This window comes from Clarias gariepinus, chromosome 22, assembly GCF_024256425.1.
Source record: "Clarias gariepinus isolate MV-2021 ecotype Netherlands chromosome 22, CGAR_prim_01v2, whole genome shotgun sequence".
In the NCBI taxonomy this organism is placed as follows: domain Eukaryota; kingdom Metazoa; phylum Chordata; class Actinopteri; order Siluriformes; family Clariidae; genus Clarias; species Clarias gariepinus.
In genome coordinates this window covers 5,152,638-5,174,339 of record NC_071121.1, presented here as the reverse complement: position 1 = coordinate 5,174,339, position 21,702 = coordinate 5,152,638, and the positions used below count along the sequence as shown (strand labels likewise).

Sequence of the window (21,702 nt, the reverse complement as noted above, 5' to 3'; positions counted from 1 at the left end):
GAATGGAGAAATATTTTTCAATTCGTTTCAGGAACGGAACGACATGGAATGATACCTTCACTTCTTTAAAAGTGAAAGTGAGAGTGCAAAAGTGGGAGAAGGTGGATTTGTGGAAATAACGACATGTCTGGAGTAAAAACGACCTTTTATATGATATCCAGGTTTATTTAAAAATGGCTCAATACTACAAACACACACACACACACACACACACACATTCAAGTTCCTCCTTTATCTCGAAAAACATTAATTCACTAAAACAATCTCACACACCCGAGTTTAGCGCGACCAGGCGACCGAATTGGCGCGCTGCACGCACCGCGCATGCGCGCCAGACAAACGCGCCAAATTTAGCGGGAGGGAACGGGGAGGCGGCCGTGCCAAAGAGAGAGCTTTGTCTGATGGATGGTGTGGTGTGTTTACAGTCTGGCTCACTCCCCCTTGATGTGAGCTTAATGTCAGTCCACTTCCTTCTCATAGCGGAGACCAGGACCTTATAGCGAGCACGCCTGCACACACACACACACACACACACACGCGTGCACACACACGCAGACGCACTGAGCGCACTAAACTCCTCTCACCTTCCATCACACGGGATGGCGAGGCGACCGAGACACAGGTAAGCATGGATATTTTAAAGTGCATTAAGAGCATTGCTAATAATGCATGCTGCTTCTCTTGATGATGATGTTGATGATGAAATTTGTGCGCGTGCTACAAGTCATATTTCTGTGCCCGCGCTTATCTTCTCGAAATGAGTTTAATCAAGTAGTGGGGGATATTTCTGAACGGAATGTCTTTTTTTTTTTTTTGCATTATTTTAAATATCGCATGTTAAACTTCCAAGCTAGCATTTTTTTGTTTGTTCACTATGTCGTAACAGTTCCCCGGCGCGTGCAGTGCAGTAACAGGTGGCTCGGTGGTCATGTGAGTGAGCTCGCGAGTAAGCTCGCGAGTGAATGAGCTCGCGTGCGGTGGTCGCGCGCTCTCGTTTAAAATTTCATTCATTCGCCGCGCGTGCGGGTCCGTTGGGCCAGTTGTGAAGGAAGGGTCAGGTGGGTGCAATTACTTTTTGGAAACGAGTTAGTTACCTGAAGCGAGAGGGATTCTTATGTCTGTAGCGGCTGGTGTGTTAGTAAGAGCTGTAGTAGGTAAAAAAAAATAGACTAAATAACGTACCAGCGCGTTTTTTTTTTTTGACGTAACGTAACCGTGCGTTAGCGCTGAAGGAAAGTTCGAGAGTTACCAGGGCAACGAGATTACACCGGGTTTGTTAATATTAGTTAATGTTGTAAGACGATATGTTTCATGCTTAAACAACGTTTGTCGTGTGTGTGTGTGTGTGTGTTCAATCTGGAGTTCAGCTTTATGCTCGTGTATTAGTTTTAGTCTCCATCTGTCTAAATTGACCCTAAACTGAACCCCAGTCTCTTCCACGTCAGAATGTTTTTTAGTCTAAATCTTTTAATCTCGGTGATTATTTTACCTTTCATACCAGTGGTTTAACTTGTTCCCGTCTTTAACATCATGTTTAAGCTCTGTTTGTGACTGAAAAGTACAGTGCAAAAACCCCACAATACCAACAATATTAATAAACATTGAAAGATATACTTTCAGCACACAAACGCTTTTGTTTTTGTGATTGTTTTAAAGTTTCTGCAACACGCTTTCGAGGCGTAAAAAAAAAAAAAAAAACATGAAACGTGCAAAACCCGAGCGCACGCGAAGGAAGCACGGGGTCACGCGCGACCAGTTAGCTCTAATGCCCTCTCCTGTCACAGAGGCGCGAGCGCGCTTGTTATTGTCGTTGTTTTTATGTTGTTGTAGTTTGGTTGTTGTTTGGTTGTTGTTTTTTACCCACTACTCGGTTGCAAACACACACACAAACATGCATGTATTTTTAGTTAAATAAAAAGAAGTAGTTTAGTAAATTATGTGTCTATTATGTAAATATAAAAGGTGCATAATTAGTTGTTTAATTTTAGCCCCATTTTGAGTAATTTACAAAGCGTCACGAGCCTTACACTCATTCCAGTCTCTCTTGATGAGAACGAGCTGTATAATAAAATGAATATGAAAACCCAAAGATACCCCTACTTTTTGCTTTTCTTTTTGCTTTTCTTTCTGCTTTCATTAGCCAAAGCACCTCTGACATCTTCCTTGTCTTTTATCACTACACTAAGCAGTAATGATAAGCACAATGCTTACGTTACGTACACACACACAGCACATAAACTGTGACACAAAAGCCAGGTGAGCACGGGCTTCCACACATGCCGTGCTCTCTCCTGATTGGCCGTGAGCCGGCCAGGTGAGTTTAGTTGAGCATGTGGCTGTGACAGGACCAGTGCAGGTCTGAACATGCAGCGGTGGGGAAACAGGGCCGCTCCACGTTCGCGTGTATCTGTGGAAACCAAAAACATGAGAACAGGTTTCTCTGAGTCTGCAGGCACTACAGGTTCAGCCACTTTACTTTTGTTTTGACTGTGTTATCGCTCGATTTTTCTATCATTCATGACAGTATGACTAGGGGGCTGTTTGTAATTCGCTATACGTCATCCTCAGTCTCTTTTTTGATCATGTAATTGACTCAGATTCGTCTCTCACTCATTATATTGCTGTATCTTTTTATCTCTTTTGTTTAAACCCTGTCCCTTCATTCCTTCCTTCAATTTTCTGTCCTTCCTTGTTTTCATGATCTTCTTACCTTCTTTGATTACCCCTGATCGCCCCCTACTTATGCATTTCTTCTCTGTTGATCATCCCTGCTTTCTCTTTTCCTGCAGTGTTTACAGCAGTGACGAGGATGATGACGATGTGGAGATTTATGATCATGACTATGATGCACCGTTAGCCAAAACAGGAAAACGTCACCTTGGCAAAACACGATGGACGCGCGAAGAGGTACACGGAAGCACTTTTAAAATGTTTTGACCCATGTTTATTTTTTTCATTCTATTTATTTATTTATTTATTTTCCCCCATATAAAATATATATGGTAAATTTTGGAAAACCAGCAGGAATTAAATAAATACCTATATAGATATTAATTTTAATATTAATATTTAAACTATGCTTTTTGAATGTAAAGTACATGTGGTTCTAGAGACCAGCTTAAAAAATCTCCATCTCCATTAATGTATAATGTCTGGCTTTTTTTTGACAGGATGAGAAGTTAAAAAGATTGGTGGAACATCATGGCTCAGAGGATTGGAAAGTCATCGCCAGCTTTTTGCCTGTACGTTTGTTTGTCTGTGTGTGCGCTCACATTTTGGGACTTGAGGGGGTCAAACAAGGTGTGGTGTGCTAGATAGGCGTATTTGCATGTGAATGGGTAGAAGCTTCAGGTAGTATGGAGGCACTGGTTCATGGCATAATTTGCCTATTCGGGCATCCCTTTTAGATTTACTCAGTCTGGCCGAGGGACAGGGAGGGCAAAGGAAAGTGCTTTGTTTCAGAATCCACCATGCACCTGCTGACACACACACACACACATATTTATATATATACACTTACACAGACATGCATGCACGGATGGCGACAGCTATAAATCACTGTAAATGAGAATGAGAAAGTGGAGATGTTTCATTTCTGAAGCACTCATAGGGGAATCCACGCACCTGGCCATCTCAGCAGTCTAACACCTTCAGTAATTCATGCTCCAAAACACCAACCACACAATAACTTACATCCTGTTAGCGTATTACACAGCACTAACAGAGCGGCGCTCATAATCTCACGGCGCTCATTGCTTATTCACACCAGCAGCATCCTGTCAGAGTTATTTACAGACACACACACACAACATAATTAAGCTTTATGCATGTGTGATTACACTTTCGCAATCTTAAAAACCATTCTTGCTCGTTACAGAACCGCACAGATGTCCAGTGTCAGCACCGCTGGCAGAAAGTTCTCAACCCAGAGCTCATTAAAGGACCCTGGACCAAAGAAGAAGACCAGAGGGTACGTGCATTGCCTGAAAACAAAAACAAAAACAAAGACAGCTCAGAGCATCACAGTATGAACATTTCAGCAGAAAAAGCAACTGCTTGGTGTAATTAATGATTAACTGTACGGAGCAGGTGTCTGACTCTGTGTCACCAATTTTATGGCCTGCCGACAGTCATTAGGCAGGTGGATATTACAGATATTTAGATACATACCACTATCTATGTGCTGCCTTAACACAGTTACGCAATTCAAGTTCCCCTTCTGTATGTGTGTGTGCTAGCACCTTCTTGCCTTCCTGTACTCATAGATCGATCTCTTTCTTTTTCTCTCTCTCTCTCTTTATTCATCTCAGGTGATTGAGCTGGTGCAGAAGTACGGGCCAAAGCGCTGGTCAGTGATAGCGAAGCACTTAAAGGGGCGTATTGGCAAGCAGTGTCGCGAACGCTGGCATAATCACTTAAACCCAGAGGTGAAGAAGACATCCTGGACGGAGGAGGAAGATCGCATTATCTACCAGGCGCACGAGAAACTCGGCAACCGCTGGGCCGAGATCGCTAAACTGCTCCCGGGCAGGTCAGAACAATAAAACCTATCTACAGCAACAATTTTATCACAACCAGTAAATAGAGCTGGATAATATTTTTGCCTTGTTACTTAACCAAAACCTGTTCATATCCTCCGGTCATTCTGTTTATATTATCTGCGTACGTCTAATAATCAACCCCGTCGTCCCACAGGACCGACAACGCCATCAAGAACCACTGGAACTCTACAATGCGCCGCAAAGTGGAACAAGAAGGCTATCTGCAGCACACGTCCAAAGTCAGCTCATCACCTATAAACAGTAGCTACACGAAGCCGTCCCACTTGCTCAACTACAGCCACACTCCAACCAGCAGCTCGATGCCAGCTAGCCCAATCACTAACCAGTACCCTTACTACATCTCCGACCCACAACGAGTAAGTATTAGCCATGATGCGTAACACTAATATTATGACGTCAAAACCCCACCAGGAGTAAAAAATTTTTTTTAAAAAGTAGTGCTTATTGTTCAGACGTAAACAAACAACCTGCTACATACACATTGAATACACACAGTAAACATCACAGTACGCATCATAATGACTCATGTTGACGACACAGTATGAGACTGTCATCATCATCATTGTGAACTCATTATCTGTTTCGTCATTGGATTGGATGTTTAGGTGCCGTTTCCATTGGCGTTGCAGCTGAACATCTTTAACATCCCTCAACACGGCACTGCAGCTATACAGGTAACCCAGAAAACCTCTACTCTTTTTTTTATTTTTATTATTAATAGTTATTAATTTATTCTACCCTCGCTCTTGTAGCACATTATATAGATAAGCGTCCGATATCGTATCCTAACTCGACTCGTCTCTTTGTGTGTTTTGGCGTTCTTCAGAAACACTATAACGAGGAAGATCCTGAGAAAGAGAAGAGAGTAAAGGAGATTGAGATGCTTCTGATGTCGACAGAGAATGAGCTAAAAGGACAACAAGCACTACCCGTGAGTGTGTGTGTGTGTGAATAATTGGAGGAAGCATCTGGGGGTCTATTTCACATTCTAACTGCTTGGCTAAGTGATGCAACATGCCCTTATCACACCACAAACTCTGTTCAAGTCCTTGTGCAACACAGAGCCCCCCCTCTTCTCCTCCACCCCTCCCAAGCACATCATTCAACAAGTCAAGTTCCCTTTCTCTATCCTCTCTTCCTCCATCATTTACTATCTCTTTCATTCTCTCACACGCAGATCTCCATGGCCAGTTACACATGGGGTCGCGGCCCTTTGACTGACACCTCATTAGGCGTGGCTGTCTCCGTCCCAGCCCCACCCTTGGAGCAAGGCTGCCTTCCGGAGGAGAGCGCCCACGGCAACACGAACAGCCCAAACAGTAGCAGCGGCACGAACGGTGGCAGCAGCGGCAGCAACGCAGGCAACAGCGGAGTCCTCGCGGCCCTGCCAGAGTTCATGGACGCCATCGACTCTGTAAGAACTTATTTATTGAAATAAATACTGTATGTACAGGCAGAATGTTTCATTTCCCAGACAAGCTTAGTGTTTGCACCTGACAGATGTTGGCACATATTCGAAACTATTACAGAGTGTCCTGAGAAAGAAAAAAATGTAACACTATGGATAGTATATGAACAAACACGCAGGCTAAAAATCATCCTGTCTGCATAACCCTAATCTAATCTTCTCAGAACACCCCAGCGTGGGCCGACAAGACCTCTAATAGGACTTTGACTAAAATGACTAAGGCCGCCAGTTCGAAAGGCGAAGAGAACGGATTCTTGTCATTCGCTTGCTCTACGCCTAAACGCTCTGACACAAGCAGCCTGCCCTTTTCTCCCTCTCAGGTACCGTCGGGAGACCCGTGTCATCCGTAGTGCTAGAACGAGTCCGGCTGTGAATCACACTGATCATGTGAATCTTGCAACACTAATCAAGGAGTAGTCAAATCTAGCAAATAATCACGTCAACAATCAATTCATGTTTCTTCATGATTTTTCATTATCTCATCTCATCTCGCTCTCTCTCTCTCTTTCTCTCTCATGAGATCATGTAGTATGCATCCAGGAGATCATATACCTTATAAATTAAGACTTTCATAAGCAACCGCATGCTTATGAACACTTAATTTAGGAGTTGGAAAGACTGTATGTCTTTATGAAATTCACCAACAGCTATTACTACTTTCAAATCAGCCTGAATGCAAAAGTGACCCGCCTGGATCTTTAAGCCTTTTGACATTCCTCCCTCGGATGCCTAAATCTGAAATTGTTTTACCTTTTTTTTATTTTTTATTTGTTTTTTTTAAGTACTGCCTCTTCACTTCACCATTTAGGTGCAAGAACCTTTCATTGTCACTGTCCTTTTGCATTCAACATGCTCCATGATGCTAATGTTCCATTATGAGCAGAGATTAGATAATATAATGGGTTTTGCATTCCTATAAGAGATGGGGAAATTAGAAAACCTGCTTTTTTCAGATCTCCTTTCATAACTCGCATGCACCTTTCTAAAACACAGCTGCATTCTCTGAAGTGTATTCTGTGGCTGTTTGTTCCTTTACACACTCAAATGCAGGTGTGTGATGAAATATGTCTGACAGTCGCAACCCTTTTTTAACTCTCTCTCTCTCTCTCCTATTTTTCCAGTTCTTAAACGCTTCCGTGAGTCCAGACTCGGACAGTCAGAGCCTACCCGTCTCACCCTCAGGCGTGTGCTCCCAGAAGCCACTGCAGCCCGACCTTGCTCTGCACCACCAGAAGGAGAATGAGATGTGAGTTTCTGTTTTGACGTATTAAACCTTAAACAAATTGTAACTATTTTAATGCCATTCTTTAATATGAAAAGGCCGTTAGCTGATTTCTCCATCCTCTTGTTATCAGGTTCAGGACCCCGACTCTAAGGCGCTCCATCCTGGAGTGTTCTCCCCGCACTCCTACTCCATTTAAAACAGCACTGACCATGCAAGACAACAAATATGGACCGCTAAAGAGGGTGAGAGTTTGTGTATAATGTGCTTGTATTTACGATCAGTGTAAAAGCAGTCGTTATGCACATGTGTTACAGTATATAGTGCCATAATTGTAATTTTCGCGTGCTGCGTTGTGTTTAGGCTCACAGCCCTCCTGTAGACGCAGTAGTTGGGGTAATTAAGCAGGAGCCTCAGGAATGTGAAGTGAGCGCTGGAGGAGCACATCACGACCAGCCTCCGCTGAAGAAGATCAAACAAGAGGTGAGTTTTCTTGTTATGTAACGTTTTATTACATCCTCCGTCGTGGAATCTGTAATTAATCTCTACTAGTATATGTGTTGCGTACAAAAGACACGCGAGTGAGTTTGAATTGTTGTTGTAGGTCGAGCCAACATGTCTGCAGTGGGAAGGCCAGAATCTTCATGCTCAACTTTTTGCTTCAGGTGGCCCCACCCACAACGTGCCGGTGCGTGACCTTTCACTTATGATCATGTTGCTATATGTTTTTAATCAGTGTGTCTATTAGTATCATTGCTCATTTATGATTATTTTAATTATATAAATATGACGTAAACATAAAGCAAACGTCCTCAGATAGTATGAGATGATATCACTATATCAATTGCCCCATCGTCCAGTTCTATATTTCACCCCTGCCCTTTGTTTGAACTTCTTTAATGTAAGCCGAAATACAGAAACAAACTTCTGTCTGTCCCTCTGTGGTTTATTAGTGGTGTAATATTTAACCTCTGCGCTGTTCCGGCTCTTCACAGGATCTGTTGACGAGCTCCTTGCTGATGCTGCCTGGACCAGAGAAGAGCGAGGACGGACATAAAGCTGCTCAGATGCCCTGCAGAACTCTGGGTAGCCCAGTGCAGGTAACACAGCCTCTTCCTATTCACATGTGGTGTAATAATTTCCTGTCAACTAGTTTAGTGTTTGTATAGTGTGTTAAGCAAAAGCAAGTTAAACACGCTTCTTGAAATGATTTCGGATCAGTATTAAAAAAAAAAAACTTTTCAACAATTACAAATGTTGAATATAATAAGCCCGGAAAGTGTATTTATATATATATAAAAAAAGTGTATATATATTTTTTATGATTTAAGACCAAAACCCCTGATCAGATAATCTCCAGCTAGTATTCTTACTAACATTTCAATAGCAAGCGAGATTTGTGTTCAGTTTAAGTATGAAGGTATTTAAGAAAGGCTGTAAACTTAGTTTGTTTACTTTTACGCCATGAATCCAAGTGTTGTGTTGCGCCATAAAATCATAAAACGATGACTTATTGTATCCTCCCCCCCCACCTTCTCTTCCTACCCCTTTTGCCTCTGTCTTCCTTCTCCTTAGCACATGGGCACATGGGAACAGGTGCTTTGTGGGAAGACCGAGGACCAGCTTCTGCCCTCTGAGCCGACACACAAATACCTCAACAACTTCTGCTCCCGCACGCTGGTCATGTAGGAGACACGGGGAGTGTCCAGGAGCGAGGTCGAGACACAGTAGACAATCATCCTGCAATAATGGAAAGAGAAAACACTTCATGGCCGATCCTAAGGCGGGGTCGAGTCATTGTGGTACGTGATTTGGGAGAGGCGTAGAGCCATTCTATTAGACTGCGCAGCCATCAATTAAGCTGTGCTTTCTTTTCCTGTTGGATGTCAGCCAACCAAAGAAAATGAAACTCGTTTTATTTGTTTGTTTGTTTTGTTTTTCTACTTTTTTCTATTTTGTTTGTGGCCTTTTTTTATTTTTTTAATAATGTTGTATTATATATTTTGTATTATACATGGGGAAATGAACTGTCTATGAGGGCTCTAATTGTATGGAATTTAATATAAATAACAATTTGTAATAATTTATTATTTTGTATTAAGAATAATTAACTTTGACAGGCGCATTTGTCAGTGTTGGACCCCAGTATTCGTGCATCCTGTTAATTTCTAATCTATTATGCGTTAACAGTAAGGAGCGTGTTTCCTTCGAGCATTACCATGATTTACACCCTGTAGCCCAGCAGTGCTGCCTCAGAAATGACACAGAAAGATGTTTAAAAGCTGCACCAGACAAGATGCATTTAATAACCAAAGCACTGATTAGAGTACAAGTGCCTAATAGTTCACATTGCCAAGTTCAAAAATAATGCGTGTCCTTAGAAAGACACTCATCATTTCACTAGTGTTACCATTTCAAAAAAAACAAAACAAAAAAAAATGTGCAGGATTGAAATTAAGATCCTGTTAGCACTATATTTAAACTTGATATCAACAAAGCAAGATTTCAATTGAACAAAAATAAAAGTGTTGATTTTTCTTTTGATTTACAACCAAGCTAAAAACAAAACAAATACGTTTACCAAGCAAGCTTTCATATCAAAAGCCTCAGTGACACAAAAAGAGCTTTTGATCTGATGGGACATTTCTTTTACATTACATTTAATTTTCATAACACTTTTTTTATACTCCAGTGTGTCAATGGTATTGCTAATTTTACAAACACTGAAATTCTTTCTAAACATTTTTAAACATTTTTTTATTTTATACCTGTGCCATTTGTTTGTGATGTTTTATATGCTTTTGATACAAAGAATATTGTGGCCAATCAAAAACATTTAGCAGTAACGTTTTTGTTATTTGCTGCCTTTTATTGTATATGGAAAGTACAAACACTTTTTTTTATATGCATCAAACATTTTCTACACGTTTTTTGATATGACCTTTTTTCTAAACTGCCATGTGAATAAAGTGTGTTTTTGGAACTTTCTGTGGTTTCATTTGTTATTCCATAATGTGACAAACAAATTTTTTGCAGGGTGGGTGGCAAATTTTGTTTTATGAATATAGAATAAAGTTATCTATGCATAATAAAAATATAAGTATGTATGTGACTCGTTAAGTAATCAGGAACCATCAGGGGTTTTATATTTTCTCTGGCGCAGTGGTAGCTCAGCGTAACAAGGCTCTGGGTTACTGATCAGAAGGTCGGTAGCTCAAGCCCCAGCTCCACCAAGATGCCACTATTGGGCCTTTAACTCTGTCTGGTCCAAGGCTAATCTTGCTCTCTGAACCTAGCTTTATAACACTGGAAATGGGAAGAAAGAAAATTACTGTGCAACACACAGTATATGTTCTTCTTTTATAAACATTTTATTTAAAAATTTTCCAAAAAGGAGGAAACTGTAGTATTAAAAGTGAAAATGTACAAAAATCTTCCACCATCATACTATATATATAATGTTACCGAATAAAAATTGACATATCGCACACTGGGCTACTGATTAGCACTGTTGTCTCTCGCCTCCAGGGTCTTGGGTTTGAATCTCAGCCCCAGTCTGTGTGGTTGATGGGTTTCCTCTAGGTGCTCTGGTTTTCTCACACACACTCCTGTGACGTGATGTAGGCCGAGTGGCATTTCCAAATCATCCATATTGTATAAGTGTGTGTTCTTGTGCCCTTGGCGGCCCATCCATGGTGTTCCAACTTCGATTCCCCTTGATAGAAACCGGGCTCCTTTGACCCTCCACAGGACACCTATATAGACAATTTGACAGTTTAATTTTAGGTTGCGACGTTTACATTTTCAAAAGGTTTAAGTTAAAAGTTCCTCAATTCACTCATCAATTTGACTCATAACCTTTAGAGCTAACTTACTTTTGATAGCAGCATCACAAATCATACATCAATAAAACATAAAGGTTTAGATTAAATACCGAATGAATATGAGGTCACCAAATCATAGCAGAGTATGTAAGTATACTTACAGAGTGTTTTTATTTGTTACAAATAGGTCATTTCCCATGTGCTCAGAAGTAGGCCACGTACAAGGAAAGTAGGTGAAAGAGCATGGGGCATGAAGCATTCGCACAGAAGCGAGAGGTTCATGCTGATAGAGTGATCAGGGGTGGAAGATAAAGAGCAAGGGGTGTGAATGGTAAAAAAAACCCCTCATTATAGCACTGCGTAGTGACTTATAAATGATCTCTCTGCTGTCACAGCACACTCCTTTAGCTACTACACATGCAAATGTCTCTAACTGTATTGCCCCAGGCTGTCCAGGATTTTCCCTCATCATGGGCTACTGCAGCTTAGGACTTCAGGGTTTCCGGGATCCAACTACCGAGGCAACATTTGCACAATAATACAGTCCACGTCATCAGTCAACCTGTCAACGAAAATCTACTTAATACTCTGTATTGTCGATAGGCACTTTAATAGGAACACCTGCCCACGTCCGCATTGATATGTTACATTCAATCAGCCAATGTGCAATAAAGCAGTGCAAAGCATTTAGTTATATATATATATATATATATATATATATATATATATTTATTGATTGATTTATTTATTTAACAGTATTTTTAAGCCTGTCTCCTTAGATTCCTTTTCCTGGCTGGGATTTTGCAGTTCACGCAGCACAGGTTTAAAGCATCATGTCATGCTTTTCTGCGCACCACGATTGGCAGGAGTGATTCATTGCCTTATCGAAGCCTTTCTTTACATACAGCAATTGAAATAATATATAGTGAGTCATCATATATGTCATCATATATATCATATCTATCATATATATCACATCATATATGTCACACACACACAAACACGCTCCGCCTGAAACCCCTTACCTTTAACTTGTAACTTTTAACACAATTTTAGTCATGGGGTTTTGTTGCTGAACTGATAAAAGGTGGCACATACATTCCTAAATAAACAATGCACAAGCCTTCTTTTTGTGTCCTTTAACTATATATATATATATATATATATATATATATATATATATATATATATATATCTGTAAGAACACACACACACACACACACATATATATATATATATATATATATGTGTGTGTGTGTGTGTGTGTGTGTGTGTATATATATATATATATATATATATATATATATATATATATATATATATTGCATTTTTATATTAATAACCTTGCTTTATTAGGTTTGAATTTCTGCAATAAAAACCTTAAAAAATAAGTTTTCTGAAGTCAAGTGTTGGTGTATGTTCTATAATGTTATGCAAATATCTAAGAATATTAAAAATTTGGAATAATAGTACAGTATATTAATATGTAAGTAATAAAATATTGTCATTGTTGGTAAACTGTGGTGGCATAAAAGGAATACAACATTATGGGATGCACTTACTGTAGGTGCTCAAGTCAAACCAGAACTTTTGAAGTCAAACCTTTTCTTCTCTATATAATCCCCTTTTACACTAATGCACTTAACCCAGTGTTGCAATAGTGAACGAATACCATTAAGGTAGAACGTTTTTTCAGACATCTCAGAATGCTGGCCTACTAGGAACTTCACTAATGACCCAAGCTGATGGAAATGCCTTAAAGCGAGGTCAGGACTGTACGGTGATGTACTGTGTGGTAATTTTGCATCATTTGCACCTTTCGTATGCTTTTACACTTTCACTCAAGAGCAATTCACAAGTACTGGCTTGACTTGAACACCCCTCGGTTTCATTTAATATTAACCATCATCATTTTTATTCTACATTGTTGATGATTCGTTTACTGTAAAACCATACCACATTATTATTATTATTATTATTATTATTATATTCTGAAGCCTCCCTATTAATATACCGAAGTCAGACACAGGGAGAAATTCTTGAGAAATTATCTCTCTGTAATTGCATTGCTTCTAATATAAAAGTTTCAGTACAAGTACAAGTTGATGGCGTGTTCTGCAGCACACACAAGGTGTTGGTGGATTACTGCAAACGGCCCCTTTAAAATGTGAAAGGAAATACAAATTTGTACTCGCGTGTGTAAGCTTGTGGGTGAGAAAGGATGGTAACGTGAATGTAGGAATAGGTGCTAAAGCGCGTGGATGTGTAAGGTCTCTCGAGATCAACCTTTTTCCTGTGTGGCTGTCAGAGGCGAAGGCCAGGCTCAGACCAGGGCCTAAATTTACAGCTGCTCAGCTCTCACATCCCCTCCCAGATGGCCACCTGCCCGCTCGAGCCTGCTCGTATCACCCAAACTCTACAAACACACAATTCAAATCCAGTCACTTTTAATCTAGAGTGTTTTTAATGATAGTGATAAGGTTCTGATCGCTGAAGGAGCGAGCCAGAGGATGAGCGGGGGTGAAGATGAAACCCCGAGAGGAACCTGTCCCAAAAGGGAACCCGTGATCTTCTGGGTGACACGATTACAAACCCTGAGTGTAGACGAGTAAAGACAAACAGTAGTAACTCTGAGAACCTCAGATCATTTGCTTAGCAGATTCAGTTTGCTTCAAGAGCCTTCAGTGCTCCAGGTGGGGGTGGGGGTTGGATTTTTGTGTCATGGGAGGAGGAATTGCTGATCTCTCTGACGTCTCTGCTGATCAATTACTCAAGACTGTCCCCGCACTGCACATGAAACATCCATTATGTACAATTTTTCCATGGTATTCTCCCTGATTTAGTCGTGTTGAATTCCCACTTGCCTCTTCTTCTGATGCACGTCATCCTGACAATTATATCTTTTTCGCTGTTTACTTTTTGCTGCCTACTCATTGTTATTGAGCAGCGGCGGAAACCACACTCGGAGGAAGGCTGCTGAGGACGGCCCCACACGGTCTGCTTGGAAACTCGTGTGGTGACCGAGGGTGGTTCTACTTGATGACCGTAAAGACGGTCTTAGACTAAGCTGATGCAGGCAGTTCTTCTATGATAGCTTGTGACTGCAGTTGCTCGATAACAAACAGATATAGCAGGGATTTATTTATGGTCATACTATCTGGTATAACCCAAGTGAGGGTGATTTCCCTCTCGAGTCTGGTTCCTTTCAGGGTTTCTTCCTCTTATCATCTTTCTTGCCTGGCTTCCTCATCAGGGACAAGCTCACTCACCCACTCACTCCCTCATGGGCTATACCGCTTTATCCTGTGTACAGGGTTGTGGGGGGCCTGGAGCCTATCCCAGGAGACTTAGGGCACGAGGCGGGGTACACCCTGAATGAGGCGCCAATCCCTCGCAGGGCACAAACACATACAAGCACACTGACACGCACAAATGTTCATTTGCATACTACCGGCAATTTGGGAGTGCCATTTAACCTATTCGGTTTGTCTTTTGATTGTGGGAGAAAACCAGAGAACCCAGAGGAAACCCATCAAGCACAGGGAGAACATGCAGACTCCATGCACACAGAACTGGAGGCGGGAATTGTTCCTGGAGATGCAAGGCTAACCACTAAGTTATCGAATTGAAGTGAATTGATTCAAAAAGCGCTATCCACCTCTTCCGCCTGCATTAGTTTACAGATGCCCAAGATTGGCTAGTGTCGTTATGGTTGACGTGGGAGCGTCTGTATGGCATTCCTCCTGCCTCCCCGCTCCCTCCCCCAGACAATGTGACCAATTTGATTTCTTTAGGCTCCTGGGTACGGACGCGGGAAATATTCTGCAAGACCATTCCAGACTTTAAAACTGAACAAAAAATCCAAACTCCTTTTTTTGACATAGTTATTTACAGGTCTCTGATTCCTACCTTAGTCCTCTCCTGAGGACCATCACTCCTAACATGATGACAAGTCCGACCGTATTCAAGTAAAAGCTTACACTAAGCCGGCCACGTTGGAAAGTTTGTCTGTCAATGCGCTTTGAAAAGTCATGTCAGTCGACCTAGTAAAGGTGACCGAGGATTGATGGACGGATTAAAGAAAAGACAAAGCGACAAAAGGACAAAGAGACAGAAAGAAGAAAGCGAGACACAAAGCCATCGTTTGGAAAAGTTTTGTTACTGTATCAGATGCCCTTTGTGAGAACATTTTGTATGTGTTAGAGAAAGAAAGAGAGAGTGAGAGAGAGAGAGAGAGAGAGAGAGGGAGGGAGAGAGACTGTGCATGCTGTGGGTTTGAAACGGAAAGGCCTGTCAGTGAAGAGACATGAGCAGACTTTCAGAATACACGTATAGCCTCTGTGAAGCACCATACACCTGCTGTCTGAGAAAGAGCGAGAAAAGGAGAAAAAAAAAGAGAGGCAGAATGAGAGAGAGAGAGAGAGAGGGAAAGGGGGGAGGGGGAGAGATCACCAAGCCAATGTGACACAAAAAACAAAAACACAGGTGCAAAGAAAGTTCCCTTCACACACACACACACACACACACACACACACACATACCATATGTTCACAAATACGAGCACTAAGCCCCTACATTCAGGGCCTCGACGTTGGAAACATGGTCTACAGAACTTTTCCGATGGTAAGTGACATCACTAATGCCTGCCGGGCCTCGTCCAATCAGCACGCACGCATCACTCTATACGAGCACCCCATATACACCAACCAACCTGCTGCTAAAATTACCCCTCAGTCAATCTCACCCCTCCTTCTTTCCACTTTTGGCAGGTAATCATGCTATTTCGTGTTGCTTCTAACAACAATTGAGGCTTGATTTAAAAAAAAAAAAAAAAAAAAAAAGCAGGCGCCCGATCGGAGCCAAGTTCACATTCAGCAACAACACCAGATGTCGAGTTGGTGGCCTGTTGGTGTGTTGTTGATTCGCTTCATTGCTCTTAAAAGCGGAATTGTAAACCGGTGTGACGAGTGCGTCGTGGGCAAGGGCATCTAAAATCGATCTGCTAATAATGATCGGCATAAGAGCATCTGCTCAGTGATGTGAAGGTCATTCGGAAAAGAACCTGGAAGCTGGCAGTGGAAATGATGACATTACTGCATTTTTGCACGCACATAGTACTCATTTACTCGCTCACCTTCATTAAGCACTTTTCCGAGATCTGAGTGTCTGGGTGGATCCGGAGCCTGTCCTGGGATCAGAACCTCATATATATATATTTGATATATATATATGAGTGATTTATTTGAAAGAGGTCCTGAATATTCTGTAATAACTCTCACTATGATGATGCAATCTGAACCAAAAAAATACGCAACATACCTTGATGTACTGTTTGTGTAATCGACTGCATTACATATGATGCAGGAAGTGACCTCTGTTTTCTGACAGACACATTTCAACGCGGCGCTCCATGTTCCTGAACATACCAGAACCGGTGACAATGCCTGACTCTTTTCTCCATATTAGCACGATGGCTGCGTGGCGCCTACTTTATCGGCCCAACTCAGGGGCATCCTGGTGTGTTCGAAGCTCTATATACTGAGGAGCACATTGTACTTTATTTCGTTCAGATTGCTTTGTCCTAGCGAGAGTTATTACAAAATATATTTAGGGCCTCTTTCAAATGAATCATCCTGTACCTCTCTCTTTCTATATACATATCTATGACTAAATTATTACATCATCTTAATGACAACACCTCTTTGCATAGAACTATTTGCACCATCCAGTCCCACTACACACATATTTTATTATTTATATTAAGTATACAATTTTAGTTTGGGTATTCACCCTGAACAAAAGTTGGATTTCGTTCATAAATCTGTAATGACGGCCTTTCTGGAATTTATTTTTCACTTAAACCCGATCTTGGCTGCCGAATCTTAGAGAACACCTGCAATCTGATATTGAGGCTTTTGTTTTAAAGGTGTGGCCCCATTTCTTTTTTTTCTTTCTTTCTTTCTTTTAGATTACTTAAGAGTGGAAATTACATTCGTAAGTAAAATTAAAACTGAATTAGGACTGAATATTCAACGCACATTCATATCATGTACATAACTACAACAGGTTTTCATGTCGAAGTGAGACATTTGATTGTGCAGAAAAACAGAATATAGTTATGACAGTAATAATTTCCTTTATTTCTTCATAAAGCAACATCAGGGTAGTAAGTTTTCTCAGTATGCCTGCTTCATGTCTGAAACACTGGCCCACCAGGAACTCCTTTAATGGCCCAAACGTGTGGAAATGGCTTGGAGTGAGGTCAGGACTGTATGGGAGATACGTCTCTTCCACAAGATGTTTATCAATTTTCAAAGATTAGGTGTTCCACACGCTGAATGTTCCCAAGAACACCTAAAGTGCGCTCCGCACCACCTCTGCCGGATCGTCATTTACGGACATATGGCTTTCTTTAAAACCCATAAAGTTCAAGCGGCACAGATCCGTGCCAGCAATACAGCAATGGTCAATGACTGATCAAAAAAAAAAAAAAAAAATAACTGCTTATACAAAAGTCCTGCAGTGGGTGTTAATGACATACAGACATTGAACTGCACATTTGGGTTTTCAGATATGTCAAGTAGAACCAAAGTTAGTGTAAGGTTTCAAATGCAAAACATTTAATTGCTACGGAAATGTAAGAATGGCATCACAAAAATGCTGAACTCACAAAATGTTAGTATTTGTATTACTTTTAGTCACAGAAACAACCGAAAACAACCATTAGAGCACATCATTTTATGTGTCTGGGCTATTTCTTTGCCTATGTGGCCCATTTTTACATTTTATTTGCCCAGTCATGTTAGTATAACAGATTAAAATGGAATAAAATTAAATGCACCATATTGCATAGGTTGTGCAAAAAACAACAATATACAAATTTATTGCAAAAATTATTTTTTAAAAATGGCTAAATGCTCTGGGTTTTTTAGGGCTACAATGTTTTCACCATTCAAATGTTTTACTGCCGGTAAAAGTCTCATCATCATACTGTGCTTGAAGTCTTCTGTAAACGTCAATCACTTTTACACCTTCATTCACCAGAAATTTTATCACCATTCATTGACTTGACCGCCCCACAAGTTCCCGTTTGACTTGAACCCCTGTTGGGGATCAGATTTGGAGAACTGAAAACCACGCTGTCAGGTGATATTTCCAAGAAGGAGTGAGAATACCTAGTGGGAATTTTTGGTTGTCAAAATGTTGTGATGAGGTTAATTTGGGAACATTATAGACAATTTAACAATGTTGGTGTTAGGTTGTTTTTGAAAGAAGATTTTGAAGGAACAATGCTTATAAGTGCACTTACACAACAATGAGCACCACAAAAATACTGGACAACAGGAAATTACAGACATGCTAAATTGGAAAGCAGCCAAAAGGGTAAAAAAAAAAGTTGACGTCTGAGATGTGTTCTGTGAAAGAGGACGTGATACAGTTTGGATGCTGTGCAAACACCATCTTACACTAGAGTAATTTAGGAGCTGAGATGCACATCACTGTAATATTTCTGAAAAGAAAATTAAACATAAAGGTAACATTAAAGCACTAAGACATGTGAGACATAAGATACACACGCTGTATGTGGGAAGCTGTACATACCAATGTCTGCTCGGAATCCGAATCACTGTTAGAAACTAAAGGGTCCATGGATGAGTGAATGTATGGTAATCGGCATCAACGCTCCAAAAATGGTCACAATTCCATTGTTTTGAGGTTGTATTTGCAACCTTGTGCTTGGATCGTTCATTCAACATTACCTGAGCATCACTTTATCAAAGTCATTCTAACTTTCAAAAGCAACATTGTCCTGAAAGTGTATGTCATCACAACATTGTTACGACTACATTATAACGCTCATCCAATGTTGGGGTTCCTGCCAGGTATAAGGTGTAAAGAATGGAAGTGGGATGAGCATTGAGTCTTGAGGAACTCCTATTAAGTGACAAGATGAGTCAGATTGAAAGCGAACAGTAGCGACAAATTGGAGGTAGATATGATCTGAAGCCTCACCAGTGACACCAGTCAGGCACACCAGCCATGTCCAGGCAGCCACATGTCACAGCACACTGTGATTTGCAGCGATAAGGTCCAGGGGAACAAGTAGATTTAGTAATCAACATTCTTTGCTGTACTGCAGTTTGTGGATGAATGTTGTCTGATCTACAGATCCATCTGCTCCAGTATCTATGCATCTCTGTACTGATGCCTACTCAAGCAGGTTTTTGTGTAAAAACAGATAGATTCAGTCCAGCCAAGACAGAATCCAAATTACATGTTTTTTGGATCAAGTGGCAAAAAAAATACAAGTTCATCTTTAGTAATTGGCTTGGGTAGAGGTCCATTACTGTCACCAATTTATATGTCCCACCTTTGAACATTTGACATGCAAAGTGGGGAAAAAACTTGGATGCTTCGCTAAAAAATTTTTTTTTTCTTTTTTTTATATATATACTTTTTTTCTTCTATATTTCTATATTTTGTGATACTTTTATTATGCCCTTATTTGAACAGTTTATTTTACTAGTTAAATTTATTTTTCTTTAGTATTTCTTTTTATTCATATTAATTCATTATGTATAAGTTTTTATTTTTTTAAGGTCACTGGTGGTCGTATAAGCATTTCACTGCATATCGTACTGTGTATGCCTGTGTACGTGACAAATAAAATTTAAATTTGATTTGAATTTGATAAAAGCAAAACTTTATTTTTTCTGTCGAAGCATGTAAAATTTATTAAAAGCTATTTTGTACAGTTGCATGCACGGTAGGCTATACTACCGTTTCAGTCTAATGAACATTTATGCGACAATTTGGGCTAAAATGGCGGAGAACAATCAAAAATATTGTTAGCAACAGGCTAGCTAGTGAAATATCGAAAGATATCTTCAGCCACAAGCTACCCTGTGAACAAAAACCCAGGGAACTGCATTGCATTGTGAGGTGTGGAAGAAATTTGTATGGGACAAATGTTAGTAGAGGTAACTTAGCAGGTTGGGATCGCTGGTGCACTCTTTGTTGGTGCCTTCCTATAGCTGCCTGCAACAAATTCAAAACACTAATGTGTGCCTAAAAAGCTATAACTGGCCCAGCACCCACTTAGCTTAAGGCTCTAATTACACGCCACATCGCACCACGTTCTCCTCAGATCCTCCAGCACTGCTCGACTGGTCCCACCATCTCTCAGGGGTCGAGGAAGACGTGCATCTAGACTGTTCTAGGTGTTGGAATAAACTTCCTCTAGATGTCCGTACAGTCACTGGCAAGCTTTAAGTGACGCCTAAAGTGACCTGATCTGTTTCCTAGGTGTTTTGGTTAACTCAACAACAGTGTTTGATTGATGGTACTTCTAGTTAGCAACTGGATGCTCTGGATAAAAGTGCCTGCCAAATGGCGTGAATGTAAATGTGATGTAATGTTGGGGATCTTGTTTGTATTCAAACCATTTACAAGCCTCTTCTTCAAAATGCTGGTTCCTGGCTTCATTCGGCAACATTTGAAGGTAAATCCTGTTCTCTTCCTCATGTTTACTTATGATTTTATCATTTGTTTGCTCTAGCGTTCGTCTCACACAAACTTCTCACAACTTCATGTTTACTATAATGCACCTACCAAGATGGCCACCATGCCCCATATTCGTATGACTGTGGGAGGTATGATAGTCCCAAAGAACTGAGAAAGAACCGCCGTGTAAGCTAAGAAAAACAGGAAAAACGCCGCAAAAACAGCAATCCAAACTCATGATTGACCCAGATACCTAACCAGCAACCCTGACATTTTTAATCAATGTACATATTGTCAGCCAACACTTACAAAGATCACTTTCAGTTTCATTGAGGTCTGTATGTCAGACTCATGTGGAAAGTTCACCACAAATGTCAACCAACATACAATCATTTTACTTAACCAACATACAACAATCTTCTCTCCTGTTCTTTTTAATAAATTTTTTTTTTTTTAAGATCTAAAAAAAAAAGATGTTAGCATTGCTGTCAGGCAAACCAGACACTGACAAAACAAATATGCTTCGAGTACTATAAACACACCGAGTACACTTGGTCACCTGTGCAATTTTGTATGAATTTACATGTCATCTCATATGAAAAGTTACACGACGTTAAGATTGAGGGAAGGGCCCGGCGTAGTTCTGTTATTAGTTTGAATTTATTTGACCTCATTGTTCAACACATTGGTTTTGAATGCGCTTTACAAATCCTTTGACTAATCCATTTTGATGTCAGTGAAGCAGCAGCCTCCAGCGAAAGCTCTTCAAATATCCTGAATTATCATTTAACAGCATTTAAATTAACAATGAATGATAAATTCGTATGAAATTGTGGGAATTCTGGGAATATCTATGTATACCTTTCAAGAAAGGACCTTCATAAAACATGCAATAATAAATATCCATCTCCCTAGTTACTAGTACTATGGACTAACGCGGTAATTAATTGAATTGAATGTGATTTAACAATTAATATTTTGAACTCCAGCCTAGGCTAAAGGGGACACCAAATAAGAAGGAGCAGCACTCTTACACATTTCTTTCTTTCCTTCTTTAATCACATTTATCATACGGTGAAAGATTTCTCTTTTAAAAGATGTGTTTCACCACCCAAAAAAGGA

At 40.4% G+C, this 21,702-nt stretch overlaps 1 protein-coding gene across 1 annotated transcript; it reads left to right on the top strand.

Moving 5' to 3' along the window:
* The first annotated feature begins 427 nt into the window (after window positions 1–427).
* On the top strand, window positions 428–10,226 carry myb (v-myb avian myeloblastosis viral oncogene homolog). The gene is made up of 15 exons (XM_053481773.1): window positions 428–622; window positions 2,790–2,907; window positions 3,171–3,242; window positions 3,878–3,970; window positions 4,311–4,531; window positions 4,696–4,918; window positions 5,168–5,236; window positions 5,389–5,493; window positions 5,740–5,976; window positions 7,152–7,276; window positions 7,386–7,497; window positions 7,616–7,735; window positions 7,857–7,940; window positions 8,248–8,352; window positions 8,828–10,226. The coding sequence occupies exons 1-15, from the start codon at window positions 600–602 to the stop codon at window positions 8,939–8,941; spliced, it is 1,821 nt and encodes a 606-aa protein (XP_053337748.1). The 5' UTR covers window positions 428–599; the 3' UTR covers window positions 8,942–10,226.
* The last annotated feature ends 11,476 nt before the right edge of the window (window positions 10,227–21,702 follow it).